Source organism: Pristis pectinata, chromosome 15 (genome assembly GCF_009764475.1).
Source record: "Pristis pectinata isolate sPriPec2 chromosome 15, sPriPec2.1.pri, whole genome shotgun sequence".
Classification (NCBI taxonomy): Eukaryota; Metazoa; Chordata; class Chondrichthyes; order Rhinopristiformes; family Pristidae; genus Pristis; species Pristis pectinata.
This window is the reverse complement of record NC_067419.1, coordinates 24,728,390-24,748,935: the sequence shown is the minus strand read 5'-3', so window position 1 is coordinate 24,748,935 and position 20,546 is coordinate 24,728,390. Positions and strand designations below refer to the sequence as shown.

General features: G+C 39.1%; 1 protein-coding gene across 2 annotated transcripts in view; it reads left to right on the top strand.

Annotated features, from left to right (window-relative positions):
* Positions 1 to 20,132, top strand: part of ergic2 (ERGIC and golgi 2) — a 53,703-nt gene extending 33,571 nt beyond the window's left edge. For both annotated transcript variants that reach the window (XM_052030317.1, XM_052030318.1), the window contains exons 10-14: positions 927 to 1,025; positions 5,924 to 6,021; positions 9,980 to 10,142; positions 14,180 to 14,259; positions 19,755 to 20,132. In XM_052030317.1, the coding sequence (XP_051886277.1) occupies positions 927 to 1,025; positions 5,924 to 6,021; positions 9,980 to 10,142; positions 14,180 to 14,259; positions 19,755 to 19,820 (506 nt within the window). In that variant the 3' untranslated portion in view covers positions 19,821 to 20,132. The remainder of the gene's footprint in view (positions 1 to 926; positions 1,026 to 5,923; positions 6,022 to 9,979; positions 10,143 to 14,179; positions 14,260 to 19,754) is intronic.
* Positions 20,133 to 20,546: the final 414 nt, after the last annotated feature.

Here is a 20,546-nt window from a genome sequence, read left to right as displayed (position 1 = left end):
TTTATTGGCTGCAAACCACTTTGGTGCAATATGGTTTCACGGCTGCTGGTTATTCCCTGGTATCTCACCAAAGTGACGTTACTTCATATGAGAGCCTAGAAAGTGAGCATTGTTTGTGGACCTGCTCATCACGGAGTATCACAGCTTGGTTTGTGGGAGTCCACTTTTGCAATTCCAGCATTAATCAATGAATAGCTATCACATCTGGAAATTGTGACCAATTTCACTTTCCCTCGGTTAAAAAGCACTCATGGCCAATTGACCACCCTTACATCACTGACCCCACTTGCATTAGTTATCAACATAGTCAAGCCTGATCTTTGATAAAATATGCCACTCAGATCAGCAATCAGTGCATTTTATTGTCTGTGGAAGTAAGATAGATTAAAGGTTCCTTTTAATATATCACAACATTATCATTCTGTTAATTGGTTTCTTAAAAGTTTTTTTTTACCTTTTGCCTTATTTTACTTCCACTATGTACAAGATTTAAACTACATGTTCTATAAAAATAACAGTAATGGAAAACCAAAAAATATTGTGGAGATAATGTTTTTAACCACATGGAGGTGCTCTTCAAATGTTTTGCTCCACATGAAAGTCTACTAGGGTTTAAAATTGCAATTAAACTTGCTTTATTTGGGTATTCATTTCTTGTGTGCTTAATATTGATCACAACTTCTGAAAAGAATTCTTTGTGTCCTGGGAAGAGTTAGAGAGGAAGAAGACAAGGAATGGTCGTTCTTCCAGTAGGACCATTTTTCTTTCAATGCATTTGCTTTATACTGGCTGTTTTGTTACTATCATTTTGGGAAAGCAGATTGATTTTTACAAGCAAAACCAACAGGTTTATGAAAATGTGCTTGTTATATCAGTGTAAAGGGAAAACTGGCATATAACAAGTTTTTCTTTTAATTTGTTTTCAGTGTACAATTTTTCACATCGAATAGATCACTATTCATTTGGAGAACCAATTCCAGGAATTATCAATCCACTGGATGGAACTGAAAAAATCGCCATAGATCGTGAGTTTATTTTGTTATTTTGTCCTTTGTAAAATGATTGGGAAAACTTCTCTATGCACTTCCTGTATTCTTGCATATGGAAAAGAAATGGGGGATTTCTTCCATTAATTTTATTTCTTTCAGTGTTCTCTACTCTCTAACCCTTTCTCAGCAGTTGTTGTTTCACCTTGACTTTATTTGAGACATTCAGGTCAGAAATTTCATTGAGATCATACAGTTTGATTATTATCTTCCCATTCCGTGACATGAGCTGTATTGATTTGATGAAAAATTGTTCTTGTGCTATTCTTTGCATGACATGGGAAGTTAACAGCAAGGAAGTGGAACTTCTCCAAAACGAAAAATTTAACAACCCATTGATCTAAATAAAGAACAGAATGTTCTGAAATGGGCGAGAAATATTCAGAGTTATTATTTACATTTAAATATCTTTATTTAGAGACTATGTACACTGAATAATGTATTCTGCATTTTCTTTGCATTTATGAAGAAAATTTTATATTTGCATGCGTTCTATAAAGGACTTTAAACTGAATTCAATTTCTGTAGAGCAAAATAGTTAAGGGAACACTGATTGAAATTAAAGTGGAAGTAAATGCATCTTGTAGCCATTAGTCATTTTCATTCACCTGGATACAACACCTAATGAAGCAAAGTTTTATATTTATCATCATGTCCATTAGATATAAATTCATACAAAGTCTGCGTACCTACAAAGAAAATGTGTCAGTTATGTTCCGTGTCTGGGAACATTACATATTATGATGCTGTAGATTACCAAAGTTATAGAATTCCTATAAAATGATGAAGCATTATCTTTGTTAATACACTATGCACCCACAACTAAATTTAAGCAATCTGAGGTATTGGTTCAAGATCAGATACATTCTGTTGTTTTAAAATTATCAACATAAACTCTTGTAGGACATTACAGAGTAAATGGAAGGGACTTTGGGAGCATTTGATGTACAGAGGAACTTTGGGGTGCACAGCTCACTGAAAGTGACAACTCTGGTGGATAGGATAGTGAAGAAGGCATTTGGTATGCTTGCCTTCATAGGTAGAGGCATTGAGTATAATAGTTGGGGCATCATGTTGCAGCTGTACAAAACATTGGTGAGACGGCATTTGGAGTATTTTGTACAGTTCTGGTTGCCACACTGCAGGAAAGATGTGACAACGATAGAGAGTATGGAGAAGAGACTCACTGGGATATTGCCTGGAATGGAGGGCTGTAATTATGAGGAGAGATTGGATGGGCTGGGTTTATTCTCACTGAAAGGGCCGGTTTCTGTGCTGTACAATGCTATGCTTAATATTCCTGAGCAGACTTTGAATATTATTTGCACATTTATCTTCATCCAACCATTTTGAATGACATGTTACTTCCCATTTCTTAAATTTGGTACAATTTATCAACTTGATGCTTGCCTTTGTATTTGATTGTGTAGTACTGTTAGGGTTTCCCTGTTACTCTTATAGGGCTATCGATAATCAACTCTCTCACAAGCTTGCTTCTAAGCTTTCAAAAAAAATGGTTGAACAACTTCTTTTCCTCTTTAGCTACCCCCTCCACTTATTTAATCTATCAATTGGAGGCTATTCTACTCCTGACAGAGGCAATTTAATTTGGTTATCTTTGGAGATACCTGCTTGACCACTGTAGCCAGTTTTATTCACTAGTTTGAGCAAGTCTACTGGCCATCAGAATGCCTCTGTTGGCGTCCCTGCCCCATTGACCAGCCTCTTCCTTCGCCAGTTTCACAGCACCAAACATTATTAGTAAAGCGTAACGATATGGTTCATTTAGAGCACATTTTAATACTTTAATAAACATGGATGAGCTTATTCATGGGAAATTGGCTGGCATCAGGATGGTGAAGAGAATATGCAAGGGAATTGGAGTATTACCAGTATGCAGAGATAAGAAATGAAAGTTTGCACCCAGCAGGTTATGGGAGTGCTTAGGCTGCAGATGACCTAAATGGGAGGAAAGGACCAAAGAAGCGATGAAGGTTGGTGAGGAAAAGAACATGGAAGGATTTGAAATGGTAAAAGTGGGGAAGGTGATGGCCAACAAGATGAAGGTTAAGATGATTGAGGGAATATTGGAGAGGTGTCATTAGCACAGCAAACTATGGAGAGGAAGGTGGAGGGTATCGGAGAAAGTGAGCAGCTGATGTAATGAGGAGGTGGTATTGGGAAGGAAGGTATTAAAGATTTTTTTTGAAAAAAGAATCCAGGCAGGAGTAGATATAGGAGGGTAGAATAAAAGTTGGCTGAAAGAGGTGGGTGTTGAAGATGTAGAAGAGAAGGAAGCAAAAAAGCTAGAGGGTTAATAGAAAGAATTCAAGAATTTGAGACCTCAATGTCTGGCACGGGGGGACAATAAGGGGTAAGATGCACAAGGTGCTTTAAATACTGTAAGCAATAGTACTAAACTGCCACATATGTATTTAGTTGATGTGATGATAATAAAGTACACTTGACTAATTTGTGTTTACAGGACAATTCATCTATACATTGTTTTGGCACATTTATATTTAAATATTCAGTAATTATGTCTTTTATGGTGCAATTAAACTTGCTGGAGCTTGAACTTGTAACTATAGAGATGTAAAGAATAATATTCCTGGTTAATTTCCATATTTGTAACTTTCAAGCTGTAACTAGCAATCATGGTCTAAAATTTCCACAGAGTTGCTCACTGCTTGTGCTTGTTGGTTGCCTAACTGGTAACCACACACTTAGTTTAAGTGAGTCCCCTGGTACAAACGCCTGTACAGAAACTGGGTCTGACCTGGAGGGAGAGGCCCTGAGTAGCAATGTACAGAAAAGCTTTGATTGATGATGATGCCATAGCACAGAAAGGGTAAAATTACAGGTAATAGACATAGTTCCCTCACTATTGAGATGAAAGAAGTTCCTGCACCTGTGCCGGATCTAACCTGGTTCAGGTGCAGCAAGATGATTTTCCAATATAACTGAGAAAGTGCAGAAATATGCATTCCACATTAACCTCAAATCCAAAACCAGTTGAAATGCCAGCAGCAATCAGCCATGTGCAAGTTTGGGATCTCCATGTTCATGTAGGAGAAGTTCTATACTTTAACACAGTTATTTAAGTAAAAAGCTGCCAATTTCTCATGAAATGACCAGCTTTGTAGCTGAAATTTCTGATTTAATATACCAACAGTGCACATGGGCCTCAATATCCACGAGGGATAGGTGCACTAACTTCCCACAGTTAACAAAAAAAAATGTAGGTATGACTTTGACTGCTGCAACGACATATCACAGTGGAATTGACTGTGGTATGTAATTTTCATCTTATCTGTTTCAGCTTGTCAGAGCAAGCTGAAACTTATCACCATGCCAGACTCCATTTCCAGCCACACATCTATCCACATCCCTGTCCCCTGGAATTTCCAACCCTTTCCCTGTGCCAGGCTCCCAGTCCAGCTGCACTCCAGACCCCCACTCTGGTCACAAAGGTACCCTCGTTCCTGACTCCTGGTATCACTGATCCACTCCAGCTACACACCTGGCCTATGCTCCTGTAATACACAACCGACCTGATGAGAACATAGAAAACAATGGCATAGTGTAACTGCATTAGTGTCATAGTCTATTGTGTTGTAGAGAAGTAGCAAATGCCTGTGCTTCCATTCAATGATTCCTGATCTAAACTTGACCATAAAGAGATGTTAATTGTAGAGGCAAGGCATGTTACCCACAAAGTGGGAAAATTACCAGAACACATGGTAATATATTGTTCACTGGTTACAGATTGGCATAAAGTGTATAGAACAGTACAGTACTGGACAGGTCATTCGGCCCACGATGTTGTGCCGACCTTGATGCCAGTTTGTACTAAATGTCATCCTCCTGTGTATCGTCCATATCCCTCCATTCTCTTCATGTGTCTATCTGAAAGCCTCTTACACTCCACCAAACTGCCTGCTTCCACCATTACCCCGGTAATCGATTGCAGGCATTTACCACTCTCTGCGTGTGTGTGTGTGTGTGTGTATATATATATATATATATATATATATATATATATATATATATATATATATATATATATATATATATACACACATACATACACAAAAAAGAAACTTGCCCCTCACATCACCCCTAATAAACTCCCCCCCCCCCCCCCCCCCCCCCCCCCCAGAAAACCTTAAAAGCATGTCCTCTGGTGTTTGACGTTTCTACCCTGGGGAAAAGATTGAAACTGTCTACCCTATCTATGTCTCCCCTCAGCCTCTGACACTAGGGAAGAACGACCCAAGTTTGCCCAACCTTTCCTTATTGCTCATACCCTCTAATCCAGGCAGCATCCTGGTAAAGCTCTTCTGTACCCTTTCCACAGTCTCCACGTCCTTCCTATAATGGGGTAATCAGAACTGCAACACAGTACTCCAAGTGCTGTCTCACTAAAGTTTTATATAGCTGCAGCATTACTTCCTCACTCTTATACTCAACACTCCTACCAATGAAGGCAAGCATTCCATATGCCTTTACCACCTTGTTCACTTGTTTAGCCACTTTCAGTGAACTATGGACCTGAACCCCAAAATCCCTCTGTACCTCAATGCTATTAAGGGCCTACCATTATCTGTATACTTTCTCTTTTCATTTGACCTCCCAAAGTGCAACACCTCTCACTTGCTTGGATTAAACTACATCTGCTACTTCTCATAGCTGTAACGGATCTACATTCCGCTGTATTATTTGATAGTCCCTTACACTGTCCACGACTCCACCAATCTTAGTGTCATCTGCAGACTTGCTAATCCACCCATGTACAATGTAATGGGAAACCTGACACTTGTCTCCATTCCGCAACTGCTTTTGTAAATTTCAAATACATTTTTTCTGTATTTTAGATAATCAGATGTTTCAATACTTCATCACAATTGTGCCAACGAAACTTAATACTTACAAGTTCTCAGCAGAAACCCATCAGTATTCAGTCACAGAAAGGGTAAGTCATTTAATGAAGTTTGGATTTATTTCATCACTCAGATGTGTCATTTAAACTGGGTCACATTTATTTCAATTGGTCTGTTTATTCCCTTTCCTGGTATGCATTCATTTTTGAGATATTAATGCCATTTGCTTGACAAATTGCACAGGGAGCAAATGCTAATGTAGTATTTCAATGAAGTTTAAAATGATCTGAACATCGTACATAGAACAACTCAAAAACAGGCCCTTCAGTCCATGATTTCTGCACCGAACACAATGCCAAATTAAACTAAATCTCTTCTACCTGCACGTGATCCATATCCCTCCAGTCCCCACATATTCATGTCTTTTTAAATGCCACTGGTATCTGCTTCCGCCACTGGTATCTGCTTCCACCACTACCCCTGCAGCCCGTTCCAGGCACCTATCATTGTGTTTTAAAAACAAAAACTTGCCCCGCACATCTCCTTTAAAGTTTCCCCTTTTGCATTAAAAATGCATTTCCTCCAATATTTGACATTTCTACCCTGGGAAAAAGTCTCTGACTGTCTATCCTATCAATGTGTCTCATAATTTTATGATCTTCTATCAGGTATCCCCTCAGCCTCCGACGCTCCAGAGATAACCAAGTTTGTCCAACCTCCTCTTCTCATAGCTTAATGCTCTCTCTAATCCAGGTAGCGTCCTGGTAAACCTCTTCTGTATCCTTTCCAAAGCTTCCGCATTGCTCCTGTAATGAGGCAACCAGAATTGCACACAATACTCATTGCACACATCAGTGTGACCTAACCAAAGTTTTATGTAGCTCTAACATGACTTCCTGGCTCTTCTATTCAGTGCACAGACCAATGATGGCAAGTATGCCATACGCTGCCTTAACCAGCCTATCTACTTTCGTGACCACTCTCATGGAATTGTGGACCTGTATACTTTCCCCTTACATTTGTATACTTTCCCCTTGTATTTGACCTCGCAAAGTGCCACACCTCACACTTGCTCTGATTAAATTCCATCTGCCATTTCTCCACCCATATCTGCAACTGCTCTGTATTCTGCTGTATCCTTTGACAACTTTCACTCTCCAAAACTCCACCAATCTTTGTCTTGTCTGCAAACTTACTGACCAACCCATCTCCATTTTCATCCAAATCATTTAAGTGTGTGTGTGTGTGTATCGCAAACAATACAGGTCCCAGCACCAATCCTTGTGAAACACCACTGGTCATGGAACTCCAGCCAGAATAACACCCTTCCACCACTACCCTCTGACTACTCTCTGTCTTCTATGGACAAGCCATTTCTGAATCCAAACTATTAAGTCCCCATGGATCCCATACATCTTGATCTTCTGGATCAGCCTACCATGAGGGACTTTGTCAAATGCCTTGTTAAAGTCCGTGTAAACGACATCCACTGCCCTACCCTCATCAATCACCTTCATCAGTTTGTAAGACATGACCTGCCCTGCACAAGGCCATACTGACTGTACCTAATCAGGCCATGTCTTTCCAAATGTGCGTAAATCCTATCCCTATCCCTAAGAATTCTCTCCAGTAGCTTCCCTACCACTGATGTGGGGCTTGCCAGCCTATCATTTCCTGGATTATCACTATTTCCCTTCTGAACAAAGGAACAACATTGGCTACCCTCCAGTCCTCCGGGACCTTGCCGTTGCTAGTGATGATGCAGCAATCTCTTGCCTTTTTCGATAACCTAGAATATATCCCATCAGGCCTTGGGAACTTATCCACCTTAATTCTCTTCAAAAGACCCATCACCACCTATCACATTAGCATGCCCCACACTGCTCTCACTGTCCTCCAGATCCTCCTCCTTGGTGAATACTGACGCAAAGTACTCATTTAGTACTTAGCTTGCATCCTCTGACTCCAAGCATAAATTCCCTCCTTTATCCTTGAGTGGTCCTACCTTCTCCCTAGTTATATGGTCAGAAGTGGGGATGCTTTTTGATTTCGTATTAAAGAGTTGCAAATAATCTGGAGTGTCAACCGTGTCGACGGCGAAGGGCATTAGGCACAAGGGAATGCATAACCTGCATGTTCTTTTCCCAAGTTCACTGTTCTGATTTGGGGGTATCTTGCATTCCATCCTCATTACTAGATCTAAATCTTGGGATACCCAGCATTAGGGATACCTTCACTAGATAGACTGCAGCAGTTCAAAAAGACAACTCACTATTACCTTGAAGTTGATGAAGGATATGGGAAAAATGCTGGCCTTGTCAATGATGACAACATCCTTTTAAATTAGTTTTAAAAGTTTTATTTAATAATTCTTAGTTAGCTCTTCAGAAAGGAATGAGTTAGCAATGTTTGAACCCAAGAAGAGTTGTTGTTATTAACATTTCTCCTTTATCTCTATTTTGGAAGGCATTGATTCCCCTTTTGGCTCTATTCCAATTACCTATCACATTTCTAGAAATTCTGGTACATCTAAAAGCTTGCACAAGAAGGATATAGCAGCAGGATGCCAGTGGCTACTTTGGTTGTTAACCTTTGACTGAATACTTAGAGGCTGGAATAGAGAGGTTGGCTGTTGAAGGATTGATTACAATGGGGTGGGAGCAAGAGACCTGTGTTTGAGTAGGATCAAGGTATCTGGGATTGACAGTTGAGTTGGGTCAGGTCAGTGCACTGTTGAGGGTTGACAGTTGGCTCGTATGAATCAAGGACCATTAGTTGGATCAATTGCTAGGGGAATGAGAATATTTGGGGAAGGAACTTTGAGTTGGAGACCAGCAGTTGGGAAGAATATGGGATTGGGAGTTATGCTGGCAAACCGGGGGTGGGGAGGTGGGGTGTTGTCAGGGGCCAGGGACCAGCGTTTTCAAGGTGATTTGCAGGGTCGAGGGAGGCGGGGCAGGCAGTCTAGAGATCAGGGGTCATGTGTTGGGGTCCACCCCAGTCAGTGTAATGTTTGGAGGGTTTTTTCAAAGAATAAAATTAAGTCATTTACTTATGGCATATGTCTTAATCCATCACTAAGATGTATATTTATTTATTAGTCACATGTACAATGAAACACAGTGAAATGCATCCTTTTGCATTGCTGGGAATGTGCTGAGAGCAGCCCCCAAGTGTCGCCACGCTTCCGGTGCCAACCTAGCATGCCCACAGCTCCTAACCTGTATGTCTTTGGAATGTGGGAAGAAATCATGGCACCCAGAGGAAACCCAGGCAGACACGGGGAGAATGTACAAACTTACAGACAGTGGCGGAATTGAATCCGGGTCACTGGTGCTTTAATAGCTAGGATGTCCATGTTGTACTGGGCTGCCCAAAGTTGGGTGTGCCCAGGACCATGTGGTCCATATTTTCCTGCAAAAACCCAAAAGGGACTGACCTCATCCTTTGCACATTGATGTGGAAATAGAGTTGGGTTCGCAACAGAGAGTCATACTAGGAAACACCTAGTCAAATTTCTCGAGTGAAGCATAACAACCAGGAAATAGTCCTTTTACATTTTATTACAGAAAGATCTATATTCTATTATATGAAGCTAACCAATAAAAAGTATTACTCAATTGAAATTCTAATGGTCTGTTATTTTGTTCAAGTGAACACTTGTGTATGAGTTCTGGTGTCAAGTTTGTGTTTTGGGCCATGTCATAGTTGAGCACAACACTGTCTGGTCTTGCAGAGATTATTAGATTGAGATTGGAAGTTCAATCTTATTTTTTAAATGTAGCATTGGCAATAATGATGCTCCAACATAATTCCAATATAAAACCTGAGCATTTGCCCAGGATTGAATTCTGGGAACGTCTCTGTGACTGCCAAGTTGGGGTATCAGTTTTCTTGGTAGGTTTTAATCAGACTTTTGTAACAAAACTGAAGGGATTTGTTGAACACAAAATGAAATGAAAGTCATTTTTTAATATTAAAAATACATTAATTGTATTAAAAGTAACAATTTAAACATTTTTGAAATGTTCTTGCTGTTTTTTTTTCTAGGAGCGAGTGATTAACCATGCAGCAGGCAGCCATGGAGTTTCGGGTATTTTCATGAAATATGATATCAGCTCCTTGATGGTTACTGTGACTGAGCAGCACATGCCTTTAGGACAATTCTTAGTAAGATTGTGTGGAATCATAGGAGGAATCTTCTCAACAACAGGCAAGTGCTTCAGTTTCATTTTGTGTAAGTAACAGGAATGGTGACTGCAGTTGAGATTTCAGTTACTTTATGCCCTGGGATCACAGAAAAATAACTTCTATGGCTGAAAGCATTATAGACTTATGAAATTTAAAATCATGACTTTTATAGTTAATAACATCAGGAGGTTACAGCCAATACATCTGGCAACACTAGGCTTCATGACATCCCCATTATTCACCAAGCAAAGTGAAGTGTTCAAGGTTAACCTTGGCCAGAAGTGCCAAGTTGAATATTTGTCTTGATTTCTTCCTCTTCCTGAGGTCTTCACCATAACAGATGTTGGTCTTCAGCCAAGTCAACCCATTGTATGCAATATCAAGAAATGGCTAGGTGTCCTGGCAAAATCATGGCTGACGTGCAGATAACCCATGCATCAAAACTACATGAAAACTACCCATGCTCTTAGCTAAACTCCTCCAGAAAAGCTAAATCCAAAAATTTAGAATAATTTACCAAAAATTCAGAATATTACAAACCTGAAGTCTTAAAATAATTGAAATCCAATTCAGCTAATTATTGCCTTAATTAACCATTCCCAATTAACAGCCAGGTAATGAAATAAGTCTTCAACGGTACTATCCAGCAGCACCTACTAATAATAATCTCACTGCTACATGGCTTAGATTCTGCCAGAATCACCCATTACAGGAATATGAGGTGAAGTGACAGAATCTGCTCCTTGACATCAATGCTACATTTGAGTGTGACAACAAAAACCCAATGGGCATCTGAGAAAAAATTCTCAAATGGCTATGTCCATGCTTAGCAGAATGCAAGACTGCTGTAGTCATTGGACACCTGTCATCTATATTGCAGGACGTTACTGCAGGAGTTGCTCGGCTGCTTTATCAATGCAGTTCAGAAGGGGTATTGTTACCTGGTGCTTGCATAGTATTTGTTTTTTTGCATCGAGGCAGCCTGTGCTGGCATGCAGCAAGTCCTGCAGTGACAATTGGCAGATTGTATTTGTGGCACTCCAGTGTCTGGCACTGAGCAGCTTCAACAAATGGGAGTTTTACCACTTATCCTTCACTCTGAAAGGGCTTACCATTGCTGAACCCCCAAGCAGCACCATCTTGAGGGGGTTGTCATTAACCAAAAACTAAATAGTTTGCGTAAATGTTACGACTGACTGAACAGACCAGAGGCTGGATATTTTGAGGTGGTTGTCTCCTCTCTGGTTTTCCCCAAAGCTGTCTGCTGTCTGCAAAGCAGAATTGTGAAGTGCGACAGAATGTCTTCTCCTTGCTTGGATTGATCCGACTGTGATAATGTTCCAGAAGCTCATCAGCCAGGACAAGTAGTTTGCTTAATCAGCACTCCCTCAGTCATTGAGCCACATTGTGCTTGTAATGACTTCTGTTTACACTGAAGCAACTTTGGTAACATCTCCAATTGCATAATCTTCCCCATCTGGTAATGCAATAGTGGCAAGGAACACCACAACCTCCATGTTCTCCTCCAAACCACAAACCAAATTGACCTGAACATCTTTCACCAATCCTTTGTTGCTGCTGGTTTAAGTCATTGAGTACCATGCTTAGTGATGTTGTGGAGCACTGTCAGCAAGCAGACAGTAATTCAAGAAGAAACCTAGCATCATCTCAGTTATTGTCAGGAATGGACAGCAAGTGTCAGTAAGACTATATGATGTAAAGTAATTTTAATCAAACTCTTTGACAGCTCTTCAGCTGCTGTTTCAGCATCTAACCTTGGCTTTAGTTATTACTATTCAAGTCAACTGAAACAGTAGCTGGAGATCTGTCACCTTTTGAGAAATAGTTCATCATTGCTCATTTATTTCCAGAAAGAAGGAAATAGAATAAATGTTGGCCACTGAAAATAAAGGGAGAGCTACAGAACAAAGAATCTAGTTCATTCTAAAAGTTAAAATTGGTACCTTAGCACTCAGAATGCCTTCCCAGGGATCAGCATGAATGGAAACAATACTAAAGGGGGCCATTACAGCACATACAGAGATATGTTACTAGCATCACTGCTGTGTTGGGAACTTGGCATAAGTCCCTGCCCATAATGTCCTGTGGCATAGTTTTAAGAGGCTTCTTGTGAGGATGGGGAGTGGTCAGTTGGGATGATCATGGTACATGCAGGCCTTTGCTGGGGTTGGCAGCATCTGCTCCATGTATTTACTTTAGAGAAATCTCCAGGATAGAGAAAGATGTGCAACCAAACAGAGGGGAGTCAGCAGTTTCCACCACATCTAATAGGAGATGATGAGAGAGACCATAAGATCTGCCAACAAATGGAGCAGTCTTCTCAGTCCCCATCAATGCCCTGCACTCACCAAGCAACCAGGAGATACCAGTGAGCTCCACCTTTCATTGTTGAGTGGCCACACTACTCCACCCAACCTGCCCAGCACGAGCCCTAGTAGGCACCCTCTGAGCTGTGGGAATTCTTTGCCGTGGGAGTGCCAGTGGAGGTCAGGGATTCGCACCAGATTGCTGATGACTCAACCCAGGTGGATGTCCTTATTATTGAATGGCTGGTGGGCCAATCAGTGCTCTGCAGAGTCCAGGGTATTGGAACTATGTATGCAAGAAACTCAATTTTAATCAAGTTCAGATTAAATCCCTTTTTTAATGACTGGTTCAAGAGGTCTGTGAATTAAATTATGCAGCATTTTTTATTGACTCTGTCCTCACAGCATGTTCATAATCCAACCAAATTTGCATCAATATTGAGATGGATGATAAGGAAAGATGAATGATGTTTCTAAAAAAAAAAAGAAAATTGTGCAATGATAGCAAAAGATTTTATTTTTGCTTTAAACAGAAGGCAGATTTTTCAGGCAGATGAGAAGCTTTATTCTGGTTGTAGTTGACCTGGTGATGCTTGTCGATGATGCGTGAAAATGACTCTTCATCTGATGCCCTTTCCTGCCTGACCCATCTTCCTCTCTGTTACCCACCCTCTCCACCCCAACCCCTCTCCACAATACCACCACACTTGATGAAACGTAATTGTGAAAAACATCATGATGTCCTTTTTCTAAACACAAAGTGTTCATTTTTTAGGATTTTTTTTCAGACAGTGTAGCAACCATCATTGCTGAACTTACATACGTAACTCTAGTACCCTTAAGTGTGATGAACTAAGGCTGAAATAATGAATTTTGTTTGGGCATCTAAGCAGGCTCAGGAATTCTGTCATTCCACTAAAATTAGCATATTCGGTAATTTTCTGTTTGAATGTGCAATAGTTTATGGCAAAATGGCAGAGTGCATGAAACTAGCATAGCTGAAATTGTTCAATGAAGCAGGCATCAAAGTGGCAAAAATTCAAGCTTGTGTGTCTTTCTGTAAAATAAAACCACTGTATACATTCAAATAATAATACATGTCATTTATTCAAGATCTATTAACAAATGTAGTTATGAAAAGATGCCATTATAAGTTCCATTTTCATTTACTACTTTGGAAGATATTAACAGTATTTCATGTCACTGGTTAAGCTACTGAATTTATCATCTTTAGTGACATCCCAATACATTTGTTTTAAAAGCATAATGTTAACCACTTTATGGTGAATTTCATTGCGATAGTTAAGCTGGAGAAAATTGTGTGTTCTTTCATAAAACTACTGTTGCCCAGTAAATGTCACTTAGCCCTAAACTTGATTGGATTCAACTGGCAACATACTTTCCCTTCTCAAAGCACCAACAACACCAGATGGAGTTCTGTTTATTTCTCATGACTAATCCATGAAAATAACTGTTGCATATGAGCAGTCCATTTTCTCTAAAATTCAACTTTGGAATAGTTTTTATGTGCCAATGAATTTTGGTTATTGATCATGAGATTCGGGAAAGTATTGTACTTTCTTTGGAAAGTAATTGGATGTTGCTATTAGATTTAATGGCATTATCTCGGAATTAAGCATGTTTTACTGAATTATGCTCAATGTAGCAGTTCAATGTTGTTGTATTAGTACAGTGACGTGTTGTTTACGTGCTGAACATATTCTCTCCTTAGGCATGCTACATGGATTTCTGGGGTTTTTAGTTGATGTCATCTGTTGTCGTTTCAAGCTTGGAGCTTACAAACCTAAAGCTGTAAGTTGATTTTATTTGTTGTGTTATTCCAGCACATTAGAAGTGTCCCAGTTTTAAACATTGCCCTTAGTTCGTTAGTGGTACAATGGTTAAATCTGAAGGTTCTTGGTTTAAGTAGTAAGAAAACCTGCCACTGAAGTTGGACTTTTTTGGCATGACTTTCAGTTTGCATCATCAGGAATGAGTCCTCTACTTTGAAAAAGACCAGAGGTTTTTGCAAATTGTATAACATTTTATGAATTGTAACGTGGGAACACAAGTTTATCTCTACATGAACTAAATCAACAGCATTAGACTTCATAAATGTTTTTAATCTCTCTTAAGAGATTTCCTAAACACTTGTAATCATGTTATTCTAACTCAAATGGATTACAATAATAAAACCAGTCAAACAAAAACCAAAGCAGGGACACACTGGCAAGCCTCAATGCACTAAAAAAAACGTTTTGCTACTGAGCACTCTTCCAGTTTTGTGTGTACCTTCAGAATATTGTGGTGTGTGAAATGTCCTTTTGTTTCGGCATTCTTTTGTCTGCAGCAGTTTATTTTCTACCTACTCTCGATATTGTCTTTTTAACTACACAGATGTGCAAACTAATGTTAAAATTCTTTTGATTATGAATGGGAATTATGATCCTCCTAGCATGGGAGGGGTAAAAAGCCTTTGACTTTATTCTCAGTACTGCCTGCTTGCAGCCAACACAGGTAGCTTTGAATAACCCATTAGCAGGTTGCAAGTTTTGAAAGGCACAAATGTCACTTACACTCAGGTTCAATAAAAAGAAATTTGAACAAAATGGGCACAGAAGCCCCATGAAGGCAGCATTTTAAGAGTGAGATGGGGATTTTTCTGCTATTTCATTTATGCATTTGTACTGAAACTTGAAAAATTATTCTGATTACTATTTATAATATAAAGTGTCATAAGCAATGTTAGAGCAAATGTAGAATTGCTGCTTTAAAATTTATATTCTGAGTATATTGTTCTAAAGATTGCACGAGCATGTTTAGCATGCTAATAATCCAAGCCAGTATTAGTGCATGATGAATTTATTGATGCATTGTGGAATGACAAACTACTATATGTTTATCATCATTTGAAACTTAAAGGGTTTAAGGTTCTGTGTATTGTTCCCTCCCAAATCTGGAATAGTACAGAAAGATGCACAACAAAGTTCTCTTTATTCTGCCCAGCATCTAACTACATGCTTATGCATAGCATAATGAATTTAGTTTAACTGCAGCAAACTGTCTCGTGATTTTCCTTTGTCTGCTGAATCATTGCCATTGTGAAAATTAGGAACTGTACGAGTCCATGAATGGGTTTAGATGATATGTTGTTCTTGAAGCCAGCAGATGGATGACCACCCATTTGTTTAGCCTGGACTGAATTTGAAGGCTAATTTCAGTTGTAAAGCCTGTGGACTAAAAAAAATCCCCTTTTATTCAATTGCTTTTGCTTTAATCATAGTGAAACAAATACCTAATGGTAGATGGAGCACCTTCTCACAGCTTGCACTCCTGGTCAACGTGGATGTGTTCTCTCAGTAACAATAGCTCACATTTCTAATCAGATGTTACACATAGTATGAGTAGTAATAACCATATCACGAACATGAAGTTTATTAGTTTCAAGGTCAGCATCATTTTAATACTTTAGCAACCTCCTAAATGTTTAAAATAGCCCTACTTAGGAAGTCGTGAGTTGAGAAACAGGAAGTAATATATTGATGGGTGACTTCAAAATATGTGGCTGTTTGAAATGTGTTTTCGACATCATGAGTGAATCTAAGCCATCTTTCCAAATAAATTTTAAACAGAAAATGCTGGGAATACTCCATCTGATGAAGGTTCATTGACCTGAAATCTAAACTTGTTTTTTTTCTCTCTCCACAGACACTGAATAACCCCAGCATTTTCCATGTTTTTATATATCTGATTTCCAGCATCTGCAGTTTTTTAATAGCCAAATAAATTATTTTGTGGGGCAGCCTTTAGGGTAGGCAGTCCACATTCTTGAAAGAAGCATTAACTTGAGGATATAGGAGCGGGGTAAGCCATCTAGCCCTTCAAGCCTGCTCACCCATTTGACCACCTACCTCCCTGCCATTTTCTAGCTCTGTCTCCATAACCTTCAATTCCCTAAATAGCCTGAAATCTATTGATCTGTATTTTAAATAAATGGTGACTAAACCTCCACAGACTTCCAGGGTAGAATATTCCATCCTTGGGGCTCATTTCATTACCAAATTGTGCCTCCTGCCACAAGACTCGTCAGCCAGGGGAACTTCTTTCCATGCATCTAACCTATCAAGCCCTTCAAGATTTTTTTTTGTTTTAATGAAATCTCTCATTCTTCTGAACTCTGGAGAATGTAGTCCTAATCTACTCAGTCTCTCCTCTGTGGTAATCTTGCCATCATATGATCATCATCCAGTCTATCTTTGCTGCACCACCTCTATCACGAGTACATCCTTTCTTAGGTGAGGAGACAAAAACTATACACAATATTCCAGATGTAGTCTTGCCAAGGGCTGTACAATTGCTTTAAGATTTCCTTACTCTGACAGTCAAATCAGTAATGAAGGTCACCATACCATTTGCCCTCTTAATTACTGAAGCTGGTTGCAAACACTTGGGCATTCACTTTTGCATTCAGTATGTTGGGTTCTGACATTATTCAGGTTATAGGTGTTCATGGAACCTGACCCCTTCTGTTATACATTGAATTGTCCCCCATCATTTACAACAGAACATGTCAGAGTCCTTTCTCTTTTACTCCTGAATCTCTTGTCCTGTAACCTCGGACTGTGGCCCTTCATTCAAGCCAGAGGAAATATCCTTCCCATATCCAGTCTATCTGTCAGGATTTTATGTTTCAATGAGACCCCTTCTCACTCTTCTAAGCTCTGGTGAATACAAGTCGAGTCAACATAATCTTTCCTCCTGTGGCAATCCTGCCATCCCAGTTATTAGTCTGGTGACTCACCACTGCAGTCCTTTTGTAAGGAGACCAAAACTGCACATAATACTGTTGGTGTGGTCTCACCAAGGGCCTATATGATATTAGTAAGACATCCCTGCTCTTGTATTTCAAATCCTCTTGCTCTGAAAGGCAGTAAAGCTTTACCTGCTTACTGCACCTGCATGTTTGCTTTCAGAGACTGGTGTACAAGAACACCAAAGTCTCTTTGGGCATCAATACTACCCCCTCCAACACAATTTAAATAACACACTGCCTTTCTGTTTATCTTATGGAAGTGAATAACTACATATTTATTGATGTTATGCTGCATCTGCCATATTTGTGCTCACTTGCTCAATCAGTTTAAGTCTCTCTACATCCTCAGAATTCATAATTCCACCTAGTATAGTGTTGCTGGCAAACTTTGAAATATTACATGTAACTCTCTCATTCAAATCATTTCTATGCATTCTACATTGTTACATGTTAGCCACTGTTTATCTACCATCATGCCTTTTAAAGAGCTCCCCAACCTAAAATAACCAACTGGCTCTTCGTGCCTTAATTTGCTTTTTGTTTAGATTTAGAGCCCTGGTTTTGGATCGAGCTACTTCACTTTCTATGCTAATCCTTCTAATGCATTTTATCATATTATCGACACTTAAGGAGTCACACAGCACTATTATTGACTCTGCCCAGTGTAGGACAGTGTCCTTTTCCCTAGTTTGCTGTAGCATACTGATCCAAAAAGCCATCCCATATACACTCTAAGAATTCCTTCTCCATGGTATCATTGCTGATTTGGTTTAGCTGGTCTATATGTAGATTAAAGTTGCCACGTGCATCTTTAATTTCCTGTTTGATGCCATCCCCTACTTTGCCACCATTGTTTGGAGACCTATAGGCAAATCCCACCAATGTCTTCCTGCGCTTGGTGATACAGAGTTACACCCAGACTGATTCCTTATCTTTATTTTTTTTAACTAATCTCCTTTCTCGCTATTGCACTGACTTTATTTTTTTACTAACCAAGTCCTGCCCTCTTTCCATCTTGCATGTCTTTTCTAAATATCAAATATCCTTGGATGTTGGGTTCTCAGCCTTAACCATTGCTCCAGCACAATGGCAATCATATTGCATCTGTTTACATCTGTTTGTGTTATGATAGTCCTATGAAAGCTTCATGTTGGATTCTGTTTTTAGATAGGACTGGTGCTGCTTTTGGTATCCTCTCCCCCGTATTAGGGTTGCTATTATAGCTTAATAGTAATGGGAGAATGAACAATCCTGTTTTCCCCCCAGTTCATTGCCTGCACCTGAGTGTTGCTGATAAGGCCAACATCTAATGCCTATCCCTAAATGTCCATAAGAAGATAGTGCTGAACTGTGTACTCTTTGTGGTGAAGCTGCTCCTAAGCTGCTGCTGTTCTGGACATTCAACATTTTGACATCCTATGAAGGAATAGGAATGAATGCTCAGCTTTGAGATTACACCTTGCGGTGAAATGCAATTCTGATGATGTTCCACAACACTTCATTGAAGTTCATTTTTGGGCTCTTAGATCTATGCTGAATCTACCTCTTTCATGCTGGTGCTAGTCCACACAGAACAATAGATGTTGTCCTTGGTATGATGATAGTACCTGCCACCACAAAGTCACAAGGTAGTCATTTCTGTGACTTTCTGTAACTTTGGGTAAGTATATTTGTGGCAGGTGGATTAGTGAAAGTGAAATGAGGTACAGTTTTCCTTTTGCGTTGATTCTCTCAGGACTTCTGATCTCCAGTAATGTACAAAAACTACCAGAGACGGAACATAAATAGGAATTGAGATTCTGGAGTCCCAGTATTGGTTTTAAGTTCTTATTCTGTGAATATGATTTTGAGGAGTTTGCTTCATTGGGTTATGATATGGCTTTCCCAATTTAAGCACATATCCCTAAATGTTGGTGAGAAGAACTTTGCAGTGTCAATTGTACTGTGCTTTGTCTTGGCCAAGATCAAAACTGGTCCTGTTTTATTATTGTTATTGCACCTTGTAGACCTGATTGAGCAAGGATAGCAGATTTCCTTCCATAGAGGACTTTGGTAAACCACGTAGTTTTCTGGTCACTATTTCAAGTAATAGATTTAATTCCAGATTTATTTAATTCTTTGAATTTAATCATCTGTTGTGATGGAATATGAGCTCTCACTGCCAGAATATTTGTCTAAGTCTCTGGATTACAAGGCCAGTAACAACTGCTACACTACTTTTCCAGTCCATTGTCTTCATGTTGGTCAACCTCTATGAATATAATACCTGAAAATAAACAGTGATCTGTTGTTTCTAAAATTAGTGATATTTCTGTAAGTGGAAATCAATTTCATTGATATTTTGGCAGAGAAAAAACAACTGAGCTTGGTTATGGAATACGATTAATGACCTTCCTGTCAAACTGATTTTGTATGTTTGTCTAACCATATTTATCTTTTGACTACTAAGAAATGCTTTTAAGTAAACCTTCCTTAATGTGTTTTTGTTTTTCAGGTAACTGCACTCGATGGCCACGTAAATAATCACTCCCTTCCGATTTTAGATGACTTTGAACACTAACATTAAGCAGGGATGAAATTGGATCAAAAGTTATCTTCAACTTTTGGTGTGTGCAAAAAATGTATTTTGGATTGCACAATCTTTGTCTAAATTGTTAATTACATTCTAAACTCTACAATTTCAATACCACTCAAGACGTTATTGGTCACGTTGTTTCTTTACCTCCAGATGATGGTCTGCCTTTTAAGTAGTTCAGAGTCTTTATGTAAAAACAAAATCAGAGACATTATTTGTCAAGTCATACCATGATCTTCAGATGATGGGCTGGTTACTAAATTCAATGTCTTCATTTTAAATAAAAAGGGAAAATGATCAGTACTTTGTGGTCATACTTCAACAATGAGATGACTGGAAATCTGACATGATTTATTTTTGCACCACAATTCAATTTGTAATGGTATAAATTTATTTCCCAGCTTCAGGTGAACAGTTAAAATGTCCGCACACAGGAAGGTTTGTATCAGATTCTTTATTGTAACCATATTAGGAATAAATTGATACAGGAAGTTGTGCAGTGCAGGTTAATCCTGCTACTGAATTATTACTTTTTGTTAAGAATAAAAGACATACTAGAGCCTGACTGGTTAAAGGCAACAAATTTTAACAGCATGACTAACCATGTTATCAGGAACTTACCAAGGTCTGTATATTTATCTTTGGATTTTCTTCCTACTGTCTTATAGATAAAAATTGACTGTAAATTAGTCTGAATCGCAGTAGTTGAGA